General features: G+C 56.4%; 9 protein-coding genes across 9 annotated transcripts; 3 read left to right on the forward strand and 6 right to left on the reverse strand.

Moving 5' to 3' along the window:
• Window positions 1-150: 150 nt before the first annotated feature.
• IWZ02DRAFT_483324 (uncharacterized protein) lies at window positions 151-876 on the forward strand (the record flags this gene model as incomplete). The annotated part of the gene is made up of 1 exon (XM_066769163.1): window positions 151-876. One exon carries the CDS (start codon window positions 151-153, stop codon window positions 538-540), a length of 390 nt encoding a protein of 129 aa, XP_066621352.1. The 3' UTR covers window positions 541-876.
• Window positions 877-2330: 1454 nt separating this feature from the next.
• IWZ02DRAFT_380422 (coiled-coil domain-containing protein) lies at window positions 2331-3135 on the reverse strand (the record flags this gene model as incomplete). The annotated part of the gene is made up of 2 exons (XM_066765102.1): window positions 2331-2853; window positions 2960-3135. 2 exons carry the CDS (start codon window positions 3133-3135, stop codon window positions 2331-2333), a joined length of 699 nt encoding a protein of 232 aa, XP_066621353.1.
• Window positions 3136-3404: 269 nt separating this feature from the next.
• Window positions 3405-7158, reverse strand: IWZ02DRAFT_316319 (Phosphatidylinositolglycan class N-domain-containing protein). The gene is made up of 4 exons (XM_066764143.1): window positions 6801-7158; window positions 5164-6728; window positions 4669-5110; window positions 3405-4618 (listed from the first exon to the last, which is right to left on the reverse strand). The coding sequence occupies exons 1-4, from the start codon at window positions 6967-6969 to the stop codon at window positions 3711-3713; spliced, it is 3084 nt and encodes a 1027-aa protein (XP_066621354.1). The 5' UTR covers window positions 6970-7158; the 3' UTR covers window positions 3405-3710.
• On the reverse strand, window positions 7159-9075 carry IWZ02DRAFT_316400 (alpha-L-arabinofuranosidase II). The gene is made up of 4 exons (XM_066764145.1): window positions 8638-9075; window positions 8437-8503; window positions 8304-8384; window positions 7159-8254 (listed from the first exon to the last, which is right to left on the reverse strand). Exons 1-4 carry the CDS (start codon window positions 8681-8683, stop codon window positions 7348-7350), a joined length of 1101 nt encoding a protein of 366 aa, XP_066621355.1. The 5' UTR covers window positions 8684-9075; the 3' UTR covers window positions 7159-7347.
• On the forward strand, window positions 8664-9815 carry IWZ02DRAFT_316371 (uncharacterized protein). Its single transcript, XM_066764144.1, has 2 exons — window positions 8664-9066; window positions 9121-9815. Exons 1-2 carry the CDS (start codon window positions 8795-8797, stop codon window positions 9464-9466), a joined length of 618 nt encoding a protein of 205 aa, XP_066621356.1. The 5' UTR covers window positions 8664-8794; the 3' UTR covers window positions 9467-9815.
• Window positions 9816-9935: 120 nt separating this feature from the next.
• Window positions 9936-10359, reverse strand: IWZ02DRAFT_492122 (uncharacterized protein; the record flags this gene model as incomplete). The annotated part of the gene is made up of 3 exons (XM_066769815.1): window positions 9936-9975; window positions 10032-10159; window positions 10312-10359. 3 exons carry the CDS (start codon window positions 10357-10359, stop codon window positions 9936-9938), a joined length of 216 nt encoding a protein of 71 aa, XP_066621357.1.
• Window positions 10360-10645: 286 nt separating this feature from the next.
• Window positions 10646-11957, forward strand: IWZ02DRAFT_456425 (mitochondrial 18 KDa protein-domain-containing protein). Its single transcript, XM_066767855.1, has 3 exons — window positions 10646-10905; window positions 11035-11620; window positions 11677-11957. Exons 1-3 carry the CDS (start codon window positions 10736-10738, stop codon window positions 11872-11874), a joined length of 954 nt encoding a protein of 317 aa, XP_066621358.1. The 5' UTR covers window positions 10646-10735; the 3' UTR covers window positions 11875-11957.
• A 524-nt stretch (window positions 11958-12481) lies between these two features.
• On the reverse strand, window positions 12482-15582 carry IWZ02DRAFT_422762 (coatomer subunit beta; the record flags this gene model as incomplete). The annotated part of the gene is made up of 6 exons (XM_066765863.1): window positions 12482-12763; window positions 12860-13694; window positions 13745-13908; window positions 13955-14870; window positions 14921-15273; window positions 15445-15582. The coding sequence occupies 6 exons, from the start codon at window positions 15580-15582 to the stop codon at window positions 12482-12484; spliced, it is 2688 nt and encodes an 895-aa protein (XP_066621359.1).
• An 832-nt stretch (window positions 15583-16414) lies between these two features.
• Window positions 16415-20305, reverse strand: IWZ02DRAFT_316576 (uncharacterized protein). The gene is made up of 3 exons (XM_066764146.1): window positions 20129-20305; window positions 20027-20079; window positions 16415-19977 (listed from the first exon to the last, which is right to left on the reverse strand). The coding sequence occupies exon 3, from the start codon at window positions 19906-19908 to the stop codon at window positions 16621-16623; it is 3288 nt and encodes a 1095-aa protein (XP_066621360.1). The 5' UTR covers window positions 19909-19977; window positions 20027-20079; window positions 20129-20305; the 3' UTR covers window positions 16415-16620.
• Between the last annotated feature and the right edge of the window lie 1072 nt (window positions 20306-21377).

The following is a 21377-nucleotide window of genomic DNA, read 5'->3' on the forward strand; positions in this document are numbered from 1 at the left end:
TGCTGCCTCCCGCTCCTTCCCTCTCGACTTCCCAAACCTTCACACCTCTCCCGCACCTCTCTCGCACCTCTCAATCTCTCCACACCACAAGACGTCGAGTTGCAAAGAGAGAGCGGCACGCAAGCTCGCCCGCCACGGCTGGTGATCAGTATGATGGCGACAAGCAGCTTGTCAGGTATGCTTTGCTTCACTGCTCTCGGCTTCCAGGTTAACATTTACAGGAATGCATTCAAACTCAACCCAAAAACAAAGCCGATCAGAAACCAAGAGAATGTGAATGACGACAAACTAAAAGACAGTCGTGTGACTTATGGTGCCATTACGCCACTTTGTCTTAATGGACGACGAGAGTTGCAGCTGCAAACACAACTCACCGAGCTCGCCTTCAACGTCGACTCTCATCAGATACGCTTTGAGAATGCGTCACAACTATCATCATCCATTTCGAATAGTCGTGAGTTCTCACATGTTCTCTTGGAGAGCACAACACACCTTTCACTTCTTGGACGGGGCATGCAGATGCAAATCCGAGTCGCTTGAACTACTCCTGCCGTCAGCTTTCACGGCTCACATTCAAAAAATCCTGAACTTGGCTTACCTCTGAACCGGTCTGCATCGATTTCTCCTCTCACGGAATTGGAGCGCCACGATACTCGGACAATTCGCCAGCGCGGAGACTACTTTGACTTTCTCCGCCCACCGACTGAAGTGCGATTGATGACTTACGAATACTTACTACCAGATCGCAACAAAGACCAGATCGATTGCTCTTATTGGTGCATTCTACCAGATCCGGGGCATTGTGTACTTGAGCATGCTTTGAATGGACCCATGCAACCAGTCCGTGGATATGCAGCGCTGCTCATCACCTGCAGGCAGATTGACGTAGAGGCTTCGGATATCCTCTACACCTCCTCTTACGTCTTCAATCTAAACATTTCGCCGAATGGTATAACAAATCAAGTTCACCCTTTTTTCTGTAAAAATCATCACGTCTACAGTACCACTCAGATTCTTCGTCGGCTGAGAAAAATCGCCATTAGGATCCAGTGGGAAAAGAATGACACTATGCACAAAGTTCGCAGGCACCTTTATTGGTCTACAAAGTCAACCCGAAGATCTCCGAGGATTTCAAGACTGGATATCACAATCTGTGAAGTCTCAACCGGGTATTCGATTGATCATTGCAAAGTTGCATCGATGCTGTGGCCTTTGCGATCTCTTAGAAATGTCGAAAGTCCAGAGCTCCATGATCTACAAGAGAGAAAGTACTCAGGAAATATCTCCCGCTGGACTACAAATTGAAAGATTCCCGAACCTTGTGAAGAATGCATCCAATGCGTGTGGACAGAGGTCTTCATAAACGAGTTCAAGGATTTGCTTCGAAGCAACATCACCTTCAACGAACCAAAAATTTTTGAGATCTACCACGAATTCCAAAAAATGGTTTAACAGGGCCGTGACATCCCGGGGGATGCATTGATGGACAAAGCTGACGATGCCTGCTATCTGAACGATGGGAAAGCATTCAGAAGGCTTTTGAACGAGACATGGCTGCGATTCGACAAGATCAACGATCATGACCTCTACAGATCCGACATTTTCCGTGGTTTCTATGCTTCCTTTGGTCGACTCTCCTTGTTTCAACTACCGGAATGATAACCCTTTCGGTGATGCACTTTGAGGACGAGATGCGAGAACGTCTCACTCTGTCTTCTGCGTCCTACGGATCTCAAGATGGCAAAGACGAGTTTGAAGTGGAGCTCTACTGTATTCTCACGAGACATTTGATCAGGATGCATTGATTTCTTCCGAAATCGATCTGTTCCCAGCTGTTGCGCTGTTCTGGCTTTGCTTGCTTTTTAACTCTTTAAAAGTCATGGTCGGAATGGTTTATCATGAAACGTTACATCTCCGGTGCCGAAGTTTTTTTGGGATCACGGTTTTCTTTAGATTTTGACTTGACAAGGCTTGCGTTCTGTGGTTCGAAGATCTTTGCTTCTTTGCTTCACAACTACTATAGCCAATTTCAAACCAGTGCTTTTGAACCAAGAGTTGAATTTGAGACCTCATCTATGCTTCCTCTAGAGCTGTGCAGTATCCCGTACTGCCCACGGTACTTTGCTTTGAATTGCTTACAGCATAAGAAACTCATGTCATTCCCTCCTCGCTGCCATTACATCATGACGCTCCTCGACACTTCAGACGAGCCACTCTTGACAAGCGACCAGCGTCACCACCTCAAGCCACCTTGCCAGATCCTTCCAGAAAAAATGCTCCAAAACCCCAAGCATCTGAATCCACCACCCCCAACAATCGCAGCGAACCGCTCAATCAGCACCCGCCAAACGCTTCTCAACCTTAGCCCTCTCCTGCTGCTTAATCTCTGCAACCTCCTCACGCGTCGCATTATAGCTAGCGCTAACCTGATTAAACGGATTGTCCGGATGCTTCTCGAACTCCTTGCGAATCTGATCAATCTTCTGATTGCGCCGCAAGCCCTTCTCATCCTTCATCTCGTCGAGGCGCCGCTCCTCGTACGCCGCGTACGCCGCCTTGAACCGGCGCTCCGGGTGACGGTCGATCTTGTCCGCCGGGTTCGTGTTCGACACGGAGAGCGCGTCGAGCGCGTTGTCGATGCCCGATGCGTTGAGCGTGGCGGCTTTCTTGTTGGCGGGCGCGTCGAGCGATGAGAGTGCGGCGTCGAGGCCACGCGATGGTGCGGCGCCCTTCTTTGCTGCTTGCTTGCCCTTCGAAGGGCCTTTGGGCATTGAGGCGGCTTCTTCGGCTTCCAGCGCTGCTTTCTCTGCGCGCTTGCGGTCTGCTTCGGCTTTTTTGGCGGCGGCGGCCTCGCTGTGCGTCCACGAGATTTACGATTAGCTGCGGCTCTTTCTCGCGGCGGCGAGCGCAACTTGTTGGAGAGGAGAGGAGCGAAGTGAGGGGAACGGAGCTTACTTACGCCTTGGAGTTGCTCTTTGCGCCCTTGGACCACTCGGCGTCTTCGACCGCTGCGCGCTGCTGGTCGACGGCTGCCTTCTTCGCGTCCGCGGCCGCCGCCTTGCGGGCTTGGCCTTGAGCCTTCTTGCTGTTGCCGCCGGCATCACCACCGCCGCCGCCTTTGCCGCCCTTAGCCATGGTGTGCGGTTGGTGTAGGTTACTTGGTGGGGTGTGTTCCGAGAGGAGCCTGTCGTGAAGCCAGAAAGCGAGGGTTGTTGGGTTCGCTGGTCGAGGCGCGTTGGTGCCTCTGGCAGGTGGGTAGGAGGTGCGTGAGTAGGTGTAGATGGGTGGATAGGTGGTGTGTGCTGTTGTCAGATGTGTTGGAGGGAAGAAAGAGCTTGAGCGACATCGCTCGGGATGACTGGCTCCAGTCGTCTCGGGTGCGGGGCAGCCAGCTGCGTCATCGGGCGCACTCCACCCAGGGCATTCCCGCAGTTGGTCAAACGACTTTGTCCGCTCCACGCAACGTTTCTCAATTTACGTCGTAAAAGAACATCTGTCAATTCAATGGCTTGAAATTGTATTGTGCACAATGATGCCGCCTCGCCCGTAGTCTAACAATACCCGCTCGCTCGAACGTATGAGACATGATGGGTAAGTGGGTTGACAACAAGCAAAAAGAAGAAGAAGAAGAAGAAAAGGATGAGTCTGGTACAACAAGAAGAGGGACGAATCAAGCTGCTAGCACAACATGCAGCGCACGAAAATACAAACTACCGCACGTCCTCATCTCTTGTCGAAAGCAACGGCTTCGAGGGCCCAACAGCGCCATTGCTTTCGACCGGCGCGCCATTTGTGCCACCACGATGCAACAGCTCCTCGCGCGGCGCTCCATTGGCCGCATCATCGTCGCCGTCGCCGTCGCCAAACTCTACACCACCCACCATGACGCCACCGATGCCCTCGAGGCCTGCCACAAAGACGCTCAGGCCGCTGGCGATGCAAAACTGGCTGATGCTACTGCCAATCTCGAGCCACGAGCCCTCGTCGCGGACCGTCCAGAAGAAGCGCACCGTCAGCCACTCGGCGGCCGCTGTGACGCCGCCGAACACGGCGCCCTGGTCCAGCCCCAGCATCTTGTTGAGGATGGCTAGGTTGAAGGAGAGGAGCGCAAATGGTGTTAGGATTTTGCATATGAGCAGTGCCCCTTGGCTGAAGGGGTCGAAGACAGGGATCAGCCGGTATACGGCGTCGAGGGAGAAGGAGCTGATGCTGGCAATGTTGCCGGTGCTGAAGAAAGCGGATTGCAAGAGGAAGAGCGTGAAGAGGGAGGTGCGGAGATCATGGAGTGTGAGGGCGCGAGGGGAGAGCTTGGAGTTGTGGTTTGTGCCTGGGTGCTGCGGTTGTCGTTGTGGTGTTGAGAAATTGGGTGCCGTGGTTGTTGATGGAGATGTGTACCCAGAAATGTATCTGCGTTTCGAAGTAATGTGCCGGTGGACGCGGTGTTCCAGGCGCACCCAGGTAGCAAGAGTGGAGCAAAAGGAGAGATAGAATAGGCCTTCGTAGGAAATGGTTAAGATGATGAACATCGGAGCAAAGGCCAAGAACATGACAACCAGGCGGTGGATGTAGTGGTTGTTTGGCTGTAGACCATGCAGAAAAGGCACGGTGACGGAAGCAACTGATGCGAGTTAGCTTCATATGAAAAGTCATAAGGAGCAGGAGCCTTACTGAGAACAGTCCAGCCGACTACCTGCGTCCCCAGCGGCAGACCCTCTCTTGCTTGCAGAGAATCGACACTGGACTTTGTGACGGCCATTGCCAGGGCAATCAGACCTACTTGCACGCCCAGAATGCTCCGCGAGATACCGTCAGCTGTGGGAGCTGTCAAACCCTTCCTTGTTGCGCTCGACGACGCGATGATGCTCTTCTCAAAGAGAATGTAGAGCACGCCGACCGCAAGCATGAGAAATCCGCCCAGCAGGATGAGATTTATATCCTCGACCTTGATGGCATCCAAAAAGGTAAAGATGCTCATCAGGCCGCAAGACACCCACCACGTCAAGACGAGGAGAAAGTGCTTCTTGATAAAATCGAGACCATAAAACACAGGCCACAGCGTAGCAACAATATAGCAGATGGAGTATACCTCGCGGTGGGCGTAACTTTGCACCTGCCCCGATCTATTAGCGATGAATCTCTAGAAGTGGAGTCTCTAAGTCTTACAATGGCCTCCAGCATGCCGACCGTCGCCAGGGTATTTCCCAACAAGCCCAACCTGTCTCCAGGAGTCTTGATGTCCGCAAACAAGACCTCCTTGCCCTTTTTCAACGCTTCGCGCCGCGCGTACACTTCCTCCCAGAACATGACAGGAAACACGGCGTAAGCATAGTAAGTCCACGGCGCGCGCTGAATTACCAAAACAGAAAAGAGGGCGACTGCCGCACTTGAGAAGACGGTCGTCGATGTAAGGCTTCGGGACGTTTTGGCCGTGCCGCGCAAGACGTGTGTGTCAACGACAGAGGTTGTTGCAAAAGCAATCCATCCCAGGTAACCCATCGTGACGAGAGCTCGCAGGAACAACCAGTCGTATGTCTGCAAGTATCGGAGCCCGGCGAGGCCCAACTTGATGAGCGCCTCGCACTCCTCGATCGCTTCCTCGGCCTTGCCGCTGTCAATTATTGTCTGAATGTCGGTAACACGTTGCTCGACGGCGCGCTCTGCGAATGGCGCAAACGGCTTGTACCGCAGCTCCTTGTCCTTCTTCTGTTCCTCCTTGACCTGGTACATTTCAAGTATCTCCTTGGCGTTGACGAGCAGCGCTTCGGCCTTTGTACGAGCGTCGGCGTTGATGTAGGCAAGCGGAAGCTCGCCTACCGAATTGACGGGGAACGGCAATCCCGCGAGATATGCCATGAGGGCCGCAACGTCTGCCTGCGCTACGTCGTGCCGCTGGACGTGGGACAGACCCCAGTCCGAGGAGAATCCATCCTCGTGGCCGGGCGCGACCTGTCCTGCGGGGGTGAGAATCGGCGTCGCGACACCAGATCCCCAGGCAATCAGAGGAGTCCGCGTGTTATCCGGGTGTCCATCTCCATGACTGCCCCAGTCGCTCATGCCGTGGTCTGCCGTGAAAACAAACGCCGTCTTCCCATCGCCGTAAAAGTCGTCAATCAGCTGTGTGATTTCCTGTACGCCCTGGTCTACAACCTTGATGTTGTGCAAGTACTCGTTCGAATACGGTCTGTAGGCGTGTCCAGTCGTGTCCAATCCCAACAGGTGGAGGAAAAAGACATTCTGCTCCTTGTGCAGCTCCGCGGCCAAAGTCGCGTTCGTCTTTGCCTCGCGAAACAGGCCCTTGACGCGCTCAAATACCCACGTATCCAGCTGCGTCGCGTCCTGCGTAAAGTCTTCGGCTTCGGCGCCGTACGTCTCCGCATCGACGCGGCCTGGGACCGCGCCCTCCTTGAACATTGGCAGGATGTCCGGACTGCCCCAGCTCCATGTGTGCCTGCTCTTATTGAAGACCGAGTCAAAGTTGACCGGGTTCAACTTCCAGCCTGTCGTCACCGCCGATACATCTTCGTATAGTCCGGCAATCAAGGCGACATGTCCCGGGCGCGACTCGGTAGGGACGCGGGTGTGCGAGACTCCAAAAGTGCCATGCGACAGCACTCGGGAGCGCAAGAACGGTGTGAGCGGACGGAGCTCTTGAGCTTCAGGACTATCAGGGTCGGCGGGCGAAGGGTCCTTGAAAGATTGGAAAGCTTTGTCGGCGCGAAGTCCGTCACCTAGCGTAATCAACATTAGCTCTCAGCCCGAAATGCTGGCGCCTCGAAAGACAGGCGCTGGTGAGTACAGACCGACGAAAAGGACCAATCGTTTTGCGGGGGGCTCTCTGTCCTCGAGACGATACTCGCGCATGCCACTGACTATGGGGCTGACAAAGTAAATGTCGAAGATGCTGTAAATGTAGACCAGGTGAAAGGCCACCGCGATGGCCAGGAACGCGCGGCGCCCTAGCCTCGCCATGGTTGCAGGAGAGCGCGAAGCAAATCGCTCGAAGAGAGCTGGGGCGGGGTACCCGGGAGAAAGAATTGCAGGAGGAGGGGGGGAAAAAAAAAAAGAAGAGGTGGAGGAGAGAGAGTGAGTGAGGCAGTGAATTTCTTGTTAGGTACCTGGGTGGATTGGACGGGCGCCGCCAAGCTCTCCAACGTCACCCCGGCTTAGGTAGGTACATGTAGCCGGCGATCTAAAGGGGCTGCCCGCGTACCTAGCGTCCGTGTCCAAAACATGTCTTTTGATTCGCTGGCCATTTATATTCAAGCTTGCTACCTAGTATGCTGTGATGCACCGCTACAGTACCTATGCAATGCTCGTCATACTTCATGCTGCACTTGTCCCCTTTACCTACAGTTCCCGCAGCTTGTCTTCAATCTTGCCCTTGGCCTTGTTGAGGAAGCTCTCGAGCTTGCCCTCGAAGCCCTCGTGCTGCTGCTGCGAACCTGCCGACACGAAATCTTCAATTCTTTGGCAGTGCTTGCCTACGCAGCCACCCATGTCCGGGCCATGGTGGGTGAATTGCACGCGTTGGCAGCGGCCTTTGCGGTTCCCCCAGCCGTCGGTCGGGTTGTCAGTGCCGTGGAAGAAGCCCACAATTTCATTTCCAATGGGAATGAAAGTACCGTGGCCAGGGCCCCAGGGTCCACCGCAGCCATCTGGCGACTCGATCAGCGGCTTGTCGCTCTTGCGCCACGACGACAGCTCGAGCGGGTCTCCGCCGAGGTACTGGATGGTGTTGATCTTGTAGTCCTTGGTCCATGAGCCCGCGCAGCTGTATGCAATGCCCTTCCACGAACCATCCAGCGACGCGAGGTACTGAGGACCTTCGTTGATGCCAGATGGCCCGCTCCTTTCCCAAGGGAAATCTGGATGCGAGAGGCGGGTCGGCGGGCGGCTGTCATCGGCCTCGACGGGGTTACGGAGGCGCACGATGAACAGCTCCTGCGTCTTGTCCGAGTTGTGCTCGCCGAGCGGCCATCCGCTATAGACAAAGTAATTCTGTCCGTTGAGAACGATGACGGTACCGTCAATGGCCCACTGGTCTTGAGGCACCCCGCGCAACTTTCCCAGAAACTCCCATTGTCCGCGGCAGGGATCCTCGTTGGCGGGAGGGCCGCCCAGCACATACATGCGATGGGACTTGTTGCCCTCCGGAGGGTTTTCGCAGGCTACATAGACATACCACCTTCCGTCTATCGCATGTATTTCAGGAGCCCAGATGCCGCCCGAATACTCGGTGTGGGGAGGAGGGCGCCTAGCAGCAGTTAGTCGAGGAGTCGGCGATGGAGCAAGGCGGAACAGACCAAATGACATGCTTCTCGGGATTGTGGAAGTTGAGGATGTTGTCAGAGCACCAGATTTCAACGCGGTCGCCAGCGGTGAATGTCGGTGGTGGTGGTTAGTCGCGCAAGGCAGCTAGCTGCAGAGCCAAGACATACCAGGTAGAACTTCTTAGTGGGGTCATGGTAGGTGACATAGGGGTCGGGAGTAGCACAGGGGGTCGCTGTGATGACCGAGGAGTTGTAAGTCATTGTGGGCAGAATAGAGTTTGATACCTGGCAATTGCAGGGGAATAGGGAGCTAGAGGTCAGATATACTCTGGCGCAGTCTGGGGCTCCCCAGGTGGATCACACTCACCCACCTCAGCGGCCTGAGCCGACGTCATTGCACCAGCGTCCCCCATTGAACCGTCTGTGCGCGCTACCTATGTTAGATACGATCAAATGTCGACGGGCTGATCAACACCCCAAAATCTCTCCCCTTCTCCACTCCACAGCCCCAGCAACATCAAGCCATGCCTCCTCGGCCCTTTCCATGGCCTCTGGCCGTGGGCACCGACATTTGCAGCATATCTCGCCTGCGAACCATGGTGATGAAAAGAAATAACGGGCCCGCTCACACCCACAGCAGAGCCTCTCAAGTGGCGGTGATGCGGCGCCTCATAAGCACCCTCATGACCTACGATGAGATCGTGTACTTTTACAAACGCTTTCTTCCTCAGTTGAGAACGCCTGCCGGCGAATGGCATGCCGAATGGCCTCCAGTATATGATCACCTGGCTGGACGGTAAGAAGCGCAAGCTCTTGTGTTAGCTTTGCACAGCGCTCACTGCACCCCCAGGTTTGCGGCAAAGGAGGCAATATCAAAGGCTTTTGGAGGCACTGTCTCTCGTCACCAGATCACCATTCTGCCACAGCCTGCATCTAGGCCGCCGCTTGCCGTGGTCCATGCTGAACCTCGTGTCATGAGTCCACAGCAGAAGCTGCATTTGCACAAAGCTTTCGACTTCAAGTTCGCCGATTTGGACACGCAAGCCTCGCTTGTGAAGTTTGATCCTGAGCCGGCGAGGGTTGAAGACCTCGAGGGGCAATTGGTAAAGCTGAGCATTTCCCACGACAGTCAATATGCCACGGCTGTCTGTATAGCGCCCACGGATGCTGCAAGTCAGGCCGATGCTCCAGTCTGATTCCATGACATGATTGGCAACGGTGCAAGGACTGAAAATCACCCTAGTACGCTGGAAAAAGACAACGCCACAGCTACGCAGCTCCCACTGCCGCTGTTGGCACTACGGATGGAAGAAAGAGGTGATGAGGATGCGAACCCAAGGACCACTTGGTATTGAGAAGGCGTCCGCAGGAAGACCAGAGACGCAGCACGGCAAAACCTCCCACATGTCCAAAAGCACCTTAGTTCAAAAGTAGAGCTCGCGGGAGGCATCTATTCAGTTGATGGTAGAAGAGCCGTATTTATGTACAGCTGCGCCAGCAGTAACTAGCTTGCCGGCGCCCGCTCGCACGCATACCTAGCAGCCGCCTAGGTAGACTGCAACTATGAATGGCCAACAACGATTCCTTGCAAAGCCTCGGTCAAGCCCGACTCTAGCTTCAACTTTCCGCAAAGGATCGTTACTTTTGTCCGGACAAACACGCCGCTTAATGCTTCTTTTCGCCCTCAGCCTCCTTGAGGAATTCCCTGTTGCCGATCATATCAGCGCAGGTCTGAATGGAGAAAAATGGAGATTGCCGTACTGGATGAAGTTCTCCTCGTCCTTGCTCGAGGCGTTGATCGGAGGGGTGTTGTCGACCTTCTTGGCCTTGCTGCCGCCGGTAGCCAGGGCGATGCCGCCAAACAAGGTACCGAGAACACCAATGGAGAGCTAGATGGCACAGCCTCGAATCAGCTTGTCTGTGCCCCAAACCGACGTCCGCATACAGCGGCGGCTAGTGCTGGTGGGCGGTGGGGAAGTTGGAGGTGGAGCAGCGACGGGCAGGAATTGCGCGGCGCGGCGGGCTGGGAAGGGCGACGTACGACGTGGGAGCCAACCTTGCGGCCGGCGATCTGGTAGTATTGGACCATGTTTGCGAGGGCGGGAGAGGAGAGCGGGCGATGGGGATCAATTGGGTTCGGTTGGCAGCTTGATGGCGTCGGTCGGTCTGCTTGCCCTCCCTCGAGCTCTGCGCTGCGCTGCCGGTGCGGTGCTTCCCTCCGCCGATGACGGATGACTAAGAAGGCGTTGACAGCCACACGACATGATGCGCCACGTCTGACGCCATCTAATCTGATTTGCACTGCCACTCCCGCGGATTGCGATGGAACTGCGTGCGTCATTTATTGGCGCGCTGCCGCTTTGCCTGCAAGCGGCAGCGGAGGGCTAGGTAGCTGAGGTGAGCTTGGTTCCTTGCTTGGACATCTTCCACCCATTGTCTCTGCTCTCACTTGCATCCAACTCACCATGGCCAAGGGCAAGGACGACAAGAACTACAGAGGCGATGATGTGCCTCACGAGCGACAAGAGCCGCGGCCAGACTTCAGCCAGCCGCCAGAGAAAAGAGCATTACCGGCGTACCTGCAAGAGCAGCTAGACAACGAAGAGAAGCTGTGGGAGACGCTGTACGAGGGAAAGTAAGTTGTCCGCAACATCGTCCTTCACCACCGTCGCAAAAGCAGCAAGACACTCACCTATCCTCAATCACCCACACCTCACCACCACCTTCCAACCAACCTCCTCACTCACAATGTCTACTCCCGCAGATCCCCCGAATCCACCGACTCCTCCGTCCGCTACGCGGCCTACGCCTCGCGCGTCCGCACCATCCTCTCCTCGGCGCACCGCTACGTCGCCTACACGAGCGACATAGGCGAATCCTTCCGCCCCGTCGCCCACCCGTACCTGGTAAAAGCAGCCTACGGCGTGTCGTGGGCCTACCTGGCCGGCGACGTCGCGCACGAGGGCTACAAGGCCTACCTGCGCAACCAGCGCGTGCTGAACCCGCAGTCGCCGACTTCGCCGGCCGCGTCCGCCGCAGCATCATCATCGACGACGAGCAGCTCCAATAAGCACGCCCCGGCCGCACCCGTCTCGACGAAGCTGAGCCCCGGCGTCACGGGCCCGTCGACAGGCGCTGTGCAAGCTGAGGGCGGCGCGGGCGTCGGTGGCGCCGTCGTGCATGTTCCGGCTATTGAGGACTACCGGACGGTCATGGCGCAGCGCGCCATTTTCCAGGGCCTTGCGAGTATGGGTTTGCCGGCCTTCACCATCCACAGCGTGGTCAAGTACTCGGGGCGCGCGATGAAGGGCGTCAAGAACGTCAAGTTGCGCACGTGGGGTCCGATTGGGGTACGAACATACAGTGGAAGCCTTTCTCTCCTGTCACGATATTAACATCATCGCAGCTCGGTCTCGCCGTCGTCCCCTTCCTCCCCTACATCTTCGACGAGCCGGTCGAGAACGCCGTCGAATGGGCCTTTCACAGGGGCTTCGCGGCTGTCGGTGGCCCCGGCGCCGTTGCCCGCAGCCCGTCTACTGGTCGCAGCCATTTGCTGCAGGCTGAGGCGCAGGCGGGCGCGGCCAAGGAGAAGAAGGAGTTGTAGAGAGAGAGTGAGAGAGTGAGAGAGAGAGTGGAGCGAGAACATTGGACGAGAGAATGTAGGTCAGGTCAGGGAAGAGGGAAAGGGGGAAAGGGGGGAGGGGGGCAAGAGAAAGGGGGTGTAAAGTACTTAGCGAGAAAAGAGAAAGAGAGGGCGTGGAGGGAGAGAAGACAACTGGAGGGAGAAGGAGAGTCGTCGTCAGCGCTTCAGAAGTCGTTTGACTGATTGAATGGGCCTGGCTCGAGCATGCTTGCATATATGGATACCACTCATCGATTTTCGAACATCATCTCACATCAACATCGCGTCTAGTCTCATCATCAAACGAATGAAGAGTTTGCGATGTGTCTACACCAGAACTTTTGCAACGACGCACGCATCGCAAAGCTGGAGACCACCATGCACACACCTAGCATGATTCACAAATGCCGGTGAATACACCACAGCGCATCGAAGGATGAAAAGGGGGAGAAAACAGAAGAAAAAAATCACAATAATTTCTCGACTGGCTGGGGGGTCAACACAGACAGCAGTCACGAAGGTACTCAAACGCTCCCCTGCCTCGCTCCCTCTGCAGACAACAAGAGCACGCACACGGAAACGTCCAAAACTAATCATCCTTCCCCTCCTCTTCCCCAGTAGCGCCATTTGCCTCGTCGGCATCAGCCTCGTCCTCCTCCTCCTCCTCCTCCTCCGCCGCGGCCCCTCCCGCATCATCGTTCCCATCGGCCTGCTCATCAGCAAGCGCAACCACCTCCTCAGCCTCCCGAATCGCCTCCTGCGGCGCCTCTTCTTCCTCTTCGCTCTCGACGTCGACGAGCTTGACGCTGCCGCCCTCGCGCTCGAGCCGCAGCCACTCGTCCCACTCGGGGAACATGTCGGCGTCGCCGGCCTCGTCGACGAGTTCGACCTTTGCGGCCGCGGCCGCCTCCTTGGCCGCCACCGCCGCCAGCGACGAAGCGTCGAGGGCGTCCGGAGCGTTTTCGACGTTGATGGAGGCGGGGACGAGGCCCGGCGGCTGGCCCAAGAGCCTCGCAACCTTGGCCTTGCCGTCGCGCTCGAGGACCGCTTTCCAGCGCTTGACGAGGCCGGGGCAGCGCGAAGGCTTGTATGTTTGCGCGAAGAGGACGGCCTCGGGGACGCGCGACGTCTTGACCAGCAGGTCGATGCATGCGTCAACGTCACCGACTTGCCACAGGCACGAAAAGGCCACGTTGTGCGCCGACTGCTGCTCGGCGAGCGACGCCAGCTGGCGCAGCCCTGCCGCGTTGTTGGTCGAGCTGTACAGCAGCAGAAGCGAGCCAAGGTCTTTGGCGTGCGTGAAGCACTCCTCAGCTAGCCTCATTTGCCATGCTGCCAGCGCAGTGTCGCCTACAGTTTTCCACTTGTGTTCGACATCGGCTTTGCGCGCGAGCTCGAGTGCAATGTCGAGTTTGCCAAGGGAAAGGGACAGGTCGAAGCGGTGTTCATCGTCCGTGGCCACATCGAGAGCTTCCTCCTTGTAGCCCTGGCCTTCGAGGAAGCGCGCGATCTTGCTCTTTTGCTCAGCCGGAATGTCAACAAGCATTTCCATAGCTGCCTCGAGTTCGCCGCGCAACACCAGGGTCTGGTACTCGATGACCGAAAGGGAGAGAGCATACGACATGACGCCGACGTCCTTGTTGCAAATATAGACGCGGCCGTCGCGCGGGAGGTAGCCCAGCACATAGACTGGCGTGTCAAAGTGGGAGATGGTGTAGACTTGGTCGCCGACGAGGTAGTTGAGTCTGTTGGTGCTGTTGGTGTAGACAAAGCAGTCGCCTACCCACTGGCCAGTCCGGACGCTGATGATTGTCAGCAAATTTATTTCATCACGATATTCGCGAGTGCCCACCTCTCGTTGACATCGGTAATGACTTCGAACGCCGCCTCGACGCCGTCCTCGTCAACCTCGCCAGCCTGGAGAGCAGTGACGTAGTCTTCACGCGAGAACCGGAGGACGTAGTAGGTGTCGTCGCAAGCCAGGGTGACCAGCTCGCCATTTTCCGACCAGTAGACCTGTCCTTGTCAGCCGACGCCCTGTCACCGAATGACTTCAACTCACGTTCTTGGGCTCAACCTCAATGCGTCTGACGAGTTGACCAGACTCCCAGTCAAAAAAGCCAATTCCTCCTTGGCCCTTAACACCGAGCAAAGTGCCACCGCTAAGTCCATCGGCCTGGTAGCCCACATTCAGGCTGCCGTTGCTCTTGACCTTGAAGTTGCGGAAAATCTTGACGCTAGTTGCCGATTCCCGGATGGCGTAGTCCTTGTCGTTTTCCTTTGACGCCCAGGCAAAGTCGAGCGCAGAGCCAAAAGCCTGGTTGCGCAGGGCGAGCGCAGTGTAGATGATGTACTCGCCATCACCACAGACGGCAACAAAACGACCATTTGGCGAATGGGTCAGCGTTTGCGGGTAAATTTCAGTGGAGCCAAGGTCCTTGGCTGGAAGGGTCAGATATTCTCCGTCGTTTAGGTTCTCAACGCCCTTGATGACTGCAGAGAGAATTTCCGAGTGCTTTGCCCAGATGATTTTGCCATTGGCGTCCATGCTCACCGCAGGCTCCTCGCGACCCATCTTGACAACAACTGCGCCGTCATCGAAACCGACGGCCACGCCCTGCTTGCCGCGCTGATAGCTCACACACCAAGCGCGCTCCAGGCCATAGTTGAGCGACTGTTCGAGGCGGTAGGTGTTGGCGTGCCATATCTTGACCGTGCCATCTTCGGAACCAGAGATGATGACGGGGAGCTCCGGGTGGTAGACGGCAAAAGAAACGTTGCTAGTATGGCCCTCGAGAGTTGCAATCAGCGCTTTCGTGGTGTAATCCCACACCTTGACAGTCCGGTCGTCTGACGTGGTGAGGAGGTAGGGCTTGTCGGATTGCGGGTAGTAGTCGACGTGGTTCACACCCTTCGTCTCGTGTGCCTCGAGCGTGAATCGGGGCTGAGGAGAGCCCAAGCTCCAAATCTTGACGGTCCTGTCATTCCATCAGTATCCGCCTCCATCAAAAACACGACGACCACATACCTGTCAAGACATGCTGACGCAAACGTGTTGGTGTCCTTGGGGTTGATGGCAAGGCCCATGACGTAGTGCGCGTGGCCCTCAAAGACCTGCACGCACTTCCAGCCCCTCTCCCAATCCCACAACTTGATGGTCATGTCGTCCGACGCCGTCAGGACAAACGGCTGGTTCGGGTGGACGCATATCGCACGAATGTAGTCTGGGTGGGCCTCGAAACTCGTAATCTTCTCAGAGGTGTTGTAGTTGTATACGCGGAGTTGAAAGTCGTCAGAACCGCAGACGATCCAGTTCTTGCGGGCAATGAAGCGGCCGGCGCGGACGGGAACGTCGCACAGTTCGAACGTCTTGATAATGGCCTACGTCGCTGTCATGTCAATGGCCAATTTTGGAATATCGCTCCCCAGAGTGGACTTGCCTGTGTCTCATATGACCAAATGTGACAGTGGCCTGCATTGCCGTGAGCTTCTCAACTTTCCCTCGCTCTTAGTATAACCCTAGGACATACCGCTGTACAGTGTGGTGAGGACCCATGGCTCCGTTGGGTGAAAATCTATGCCCTTGACACGTTCACTCCTCGCAAAGAGTTGTCTCTGCAGCGCAAAAGTCGAATTAGCGGACGTGCTTCCATTTGAAGTGGGAAGAAAGCTCCCCCCAAGGGAACCCATTTTTTCTCGCTGGCTTGCAATGCCAATCGGGACAGGTGTAGGTGCATCGCGGAGAGTCATCCAGCTGTACCTTCACGTCGAGCCTCATTGTGGGCGTGTGTGTGTCTCGCGGCTGATTGTTGCACCGCGGCAAGGGGATGGCGAGCTGGTTGAATCGGAGACGTGGCTTGTGGTGCGCAAGCAGCCAGTCAAGTCAAAGCGGGGGTTTTGCGACCAGATATTGGATGCCGCTGCGCAAAAGAAGTGGTGGAGTGAGGGCGCAGGGCAGCTGCTTGGGGTGTAATAATTAAGTGCCGCACGCTGGTGTTGGAGACGTAGCTTCGGGGACAGTTGGCGGAGGTGTTGACTCGGGCCGCGCCAAGATTTCGGAGCTTCCCAGCCTGTTCCGCCGGCGGAAGAGCAACCACCGTACGCATTTCATTCACTCACGCAACACAACCCGAGATCTTCAGGTTCAACGGCTTCTTCTTTCATTCGATACATGCTAAGGTATCCTCCAACCCTAATCGAGTATGTACTTGACATCAGCCGAGTCCTCCGCCCCCCGTCTCGGGCTGTTTTTTTCTTGCGGGCCGCTATCAAAAACACATGCGAAGCCCCCCAATACTCTTGTGATATTTGCTCCATCGTAAGTTGAGGATCAATAAAACAGTCTAGCTTCTCGGTAGTCGAAGTCGTAGACAGGTATCTAAGAAGTGGAAAAGGAAAGAAATGGCATGGTAATGGTGTGGTATGGATACCGCGCGCTGGCTGCTGAATGTGTGATGTGACCACAAAAAATGCATAATGACAGACCAGAAACAAGAAAATGGGCGAGGGTGGAGGGGGAACAATGAGCGACGTGTGAGAAGGCGGGGGTTTAACAGATGAGACGGCTTCTCACCTGGGGCTCGAGGGCAACGCGGCTTAAGTCGATGATGACGTCGAATACACTAGCCCACTGCCCCTTCCTCCACCTCTTTTCGCAAATATGATACAGTGAACGTGACCTCGTACGCCTCCAAGGCCTTGGAAAATGATGCGACCAACCGCTGACGTCTAGTTCCAGCCCAGCGAGTTCTCGGCCATGACGGGGGCGGAGATCTGGGCGGTGCGTACGCTGCGGCCATTGCTGCTGCTTTGGTTGCTTCCTCGACTGTTTCGGCCACCAGGCGTGTTGCGACCTCCTCTGGCTCCAGACATCCAAGGACCACTGCCCGAAGATCCGTATCCGAGGCCAGCAGTGACGCCCGAAGAAGGTACAGAGCTTGAACGCTCGTGCCTCGCCTTCTTGTTCTTGTAACGACGAGCGACAAAGATCATGCCTGCTCCGTACACGGAAACACCGGCAATGGTGCCCATTGCGACACCCATGGCCGTCAGGTTGACGCCTGTGCTGGCCTTGCTGCCGCTCATGGGGTCACCGCTGCCATTGCCGTCATCGTCGTTGTTGCCGCCGTTCTTGGACGAGGAGCCGCTGCCCGAGTTACCCGATCCAGAGAGGCCGCTCAAATCGCCTGCGAGGACGGGGAACGTTGGGTCGATGAAGCTGCACAGGAAGTTGATGGTGTCACCGAGCGACGAGTCCTTGTTGTTGTAGATGGCCGAGTTGGTGTTGAGAAGGTCGAGGTGTAGCGTGTCTACGAGCTCGGTCGGAATGTACATCAGAACCAAGGTCGACACGTAGCCCAACTTCTCAGTAGTGTTGTAAGAAGTAAGGGTGACGGTCTTGACCTTGTCCCGAGGAATTCCCAGGCCATCAGCAACAGCAATGGGCATGTAGGTGGTCAATTGCCATCCGGTCGTGTCTGCGTGTTGTACAACGAACGGCCAGTTGAATCCGCGCTTGAATCCAATCTGAATCTCGGTACTGTTGGCCGGCTGCTCCGGCATGCCTCCTGGCGGAGCAATAAACTTAGGGTAGACGGTGGACGTCGAAGAAGGTGCGGCAGAAGACGTGCCCGTGGTCGAGGGATCAAACACGATGCTGGTTGCAACAGTGTACGTAGTAGCGCTGTCCGTGCCCGTTGGAACGATTGAGTAAACCGGAGTGGCCGAGGTGGTCGGGCTGGTGGTGGTGGGTCCCGTCGACGGGATCACAACCGAAGAGGAAGTCTGGACCGGAGGAACCACAACGACAGCCGTGGAGCTGGAGATGGACGATGTCGTTGGAGTTGGCCTTGTCAAAGTCTCCGACGCTGGGACAGTTGATATTATGATGGGGGTGGTCGGGGGAGACGGCAGCTTGGTGCTTGTAGGCGTAATAGTCTCGGTAGGCGAATTAACAGGCGCGGTTCCAAAAGGCGTGACGCTGGTTAGGATGCCAGGGCTGACAAGAGTTGGAGTGAGAACCGGGGTAGGTTTGGGCTGCGACGAAGGAGTTGCTTGAGATGAAGCAGGAATCTTAGTCAAGCTCGAAATAAGCGATGAGAGGTCCACGGTGGTCGGCGAGCTGAGCGGGATGATGGGAGTCGTAGGCAATGGAAGCGAGACCAGTGGAGTTCCGAGGAGAGACGAGAGCAAGTCGGGAGCGCCCGTGGTCTTGGGGCCAAAGCTCGAAGGAGTCATCTGGGTCTCCGCCGTGGTAGGCGGAGGCGATAGAATTGGGCTGAGGATAGTGCCAGCGCTCGTCACGATGCTGTTAACGCCAGACAAGATTGAGCTCAATTCGCTGGTCAGAGGCAAGGGGAGGATTCCGAGGCCCTTGCTCGAAGTGGGCGCAGGAGTAGGAGCCGTGACGTTCGTCTCGGTTCCCGTGGCCGGGCCAGGAGTCGCAGCAGCAGGCTTGCTCGAAGGTGTAAGAATCGACTCGACGGCAGATCCCGCAGAGCCAACGAGAGACGTCAACGGTGTCGCAATTGGAGTGACGATGGACCCGATTTCTGAAGTCAAGGGAGACGCAACGGATCCAATCTCTGACGTCAATCTACCAAGCGGCGTGGCCAAAGGCGTAAGCACAGAGTTCAGCCCAGTTCCCACATTGCCGAGCTCAGAAGTCAGGACACCAAGAAGTCCTCCTCCATTTGAAGAGCTGGACGTGGGAGTTGGAGGAACTTGCGGGGCTGGGGTTCCAGGCGTGCCGGCTTTGCTGCTGCTATCAATGATGGTCGAAAGACCTACAATGATGCCAGTTCCAGTGGAAGATTGTCTTCCAGGCGTTGGCACAGACGGTGCGCCGCTCGTGGGCTGCACAATGGGGACATTGCCACCGCCAGTACCTGTTGCAGACGTGCCAGGTGTGGGGACGATCGTCGGGTTCTGAGACGAGGGTGTCGTAGGGAGAGTAGTGGAACTAGAGACCCGACCAGTTCCAACGGCGCTCGATTTGCTTGTTTCGCCAGGCTTGGTCTCGACCGGAGTGGGGGAAGTAGACATAGTTGGCTGCAAGATTGGACTCAAAACGCCACCAGTTCCAAGCAAGCTCGTCACGGGAGAAACAATGCCGTTGCTTCCCAGGAGACTTTCCACGGGAGTCAAGATGGGCTGGAGAATGCCACCCGTGCCAGTCGTCGACGAGGCTTTTGGCGCAGGAGTTGTGGACGATTCTGGCGTCGCTGGCGTCGGCCGAACGATGGGGACTGATACTCCACCGGTTCCTGTGACGGACGATTTGGGAGTCCCTGGAGAACTTGGAGCCGATGTCGAAGATCCTTCCGGGGTCGGCTTGACAACAGACACGGTGGCGCTACCGGTGCCGACAAACGACGTCGGAGAGCTCTTGACGGGCGTGCTAGTGCTAGTCGGAGTGGTCTTCGATTCTTGTTCCTTGGGTGTCGTCGGTTGGACAACGGGAACACTAACGGTACCGGTTCCAGAGAAAGACGATACTAGGGACGTTTTCGCAGGGGTCGAAGTAGAAGTCGTGGCAGAGGGTGTCGTTGGAGTCGGAGTGTAAATGGCTGGAGTAGTTGTCGGGGGCGAGACCTGATTCGTAGAGGCATGGTCGATGATTGTCGAGGTTCCTGTAGTTCCGGGAATGACGAATTCGGTAGTAGAATTCACACTCGACGTTGGGACCACGGGCTCAGGCTGAGGGGGCGTCGGAGTCAATGCCGTCGTGCTCCCCAATATGCTAGTCAAGCCCTCGGTTTTCGACAGGCTCTCCGAGATGGACTGCAGGTCGGTTCGCGAAGTCTGAACGGGTTGCGTCGACGGCGGAGGACTGGTCTCGGGAGGCGTCGAGATGGGCGTCGTAGTGTTGGTGAAACGCTTGACATGTCTCGGGAAGTAGTACTTTGGCTTTTTGGGTGCGTCCCTCCTGGCTTGAGCGGGTGCGGCCTCGGCCATGGCGACCCCCTGAAACGACAACAGGGCGATTGCGGCCCATGTCAGAGAATCTACCTTCATGACGTATTACTCCAGTATGATACAGATATGCTCAGCAATGACTAGACGATGAACGAAGATGACTTTTGGCTGCTGCCGGTCAGTACGCGTGGCACGTGGCTGGAAGTTGAGTACTGACTGTCTCCGAATGTAAAAACGAGTGTAGTGAAGCTATGAAGAAAAGGAGTGTATCTGCATTCCAATCAGCGTGATTTTGGATGAGTCAAAACGCAGCACATACCTGACTGAATCCAGTCACCAAATCCAGGACCGCAAAGATGGCAGTGAGTTTACGGGCAATTTTACAACTCTCAGAAGACCATCCTGCGAGCGCGAGCGGTTGATGCGAAGGAACGTGGACGGCCAAAGGGTCGAGACAAGTCGGACTCACGTCGCAGACCGTCGGGTAGCAGGCGCGACGCGGTGCTTTGTTGTCGAGCGACAATGGCAATAGGTCGTGGCGTCCAGTAAATCCTCGGCGCGGCGGAGAGAGAAGGCTTCTCGACCACGGATGAACAAAGCGACCCCAAAAGTTGGCAATTGATTAATTTCCACGACTCGTGCAAACCGGCGAATGCGCAAACGATCAAGACCCTGACAGCGCGACTATTGAAGAAGCGGAAAAGGGGAGCAGAGGTCGTTTGGCCGGGGGGTTGAGCAAAGTCAAGGAACGTGGGGAGGCGGTCGTCCAAGCGGCGCGGGAGCGCAGCAACAATTATGTTCAGTCGAAAGGAATTGAAGCGAAGCAAAGCAGACAGAAACGAGTGGAGGGGATTCGCTTGGAATCAGAGAGAAAATCAAGGAGCGTGGAGTCGGTTCTCTTTTTTTTTGGAGGCACACCCGGGAAGGTCGACTTGGGGAGAGAAGGGGGTGGAGACGACGGCGGCGTGGTTGACGAAAGGTCGGCAACCAAAGATGACCGGTCGGGGCTTGTCGATGTATACGGGGGCGAGAGAGCGTGTGGTGTTTGGGACGAGATGAGGAGCGAGGTTCGTGGCGGCAGCCGGGGGGGGGGAAGGTGGATGCGGCCGGCTTGGGGCCTAGGTGAAGCGAGAGCACAGGAGCAGCAGCACGCCCCGGGCGCAAAGCAGGGACGCAGCGCTCGAGCAGCAATGGGCGTGCATAAAGGCTTGCACAAAGCGTCGCCCAGCACCGGTGGATTGTCTGAAAATAACTAGCCAGGCCGTAGAGAGTAGGTCAGGCCCAGCGGTGCGAGTGGATGTGGAGACGCAGGCGACGGCGAAGCGACGGGCGCGAAGAAATTGGGAATTGGCGCGGGATTGGGGGAGGGGGGAGAATATTGAGCGTGAGAGCGAGGGAGAGAGAGCGAGCGAGCGAGCCAGCGTCGTGGAGGAGAAGAGCCCTGAGCCAGAGCCTGAGCTTGAGCGGTGAGGAGCCGTGGGATGGGACCTGATGGGACAGGATGGGGGTGCCGTGGTGTGGTGGTCTCGACTTGGTGGAGCGTGTGAGAAGAGGAAAACGGGCGTTTG

Source organism: Phyllosticta citriasiana (genome assembly GCF_038021145.1).
Source record: "Phyllosticta citriasiana strain CBS 120426 chromosome Unknown IWZ02scaffold_9, whole genome shotgun sequence".
Classification (NCBI taxonomy): Eukaryota; Fungi; Ascomycota; class Dothideomycetes; order Botryosphaeriales; family Phyllostictaceae; genus Phyllosticta; species Phyllosticta citriasiana.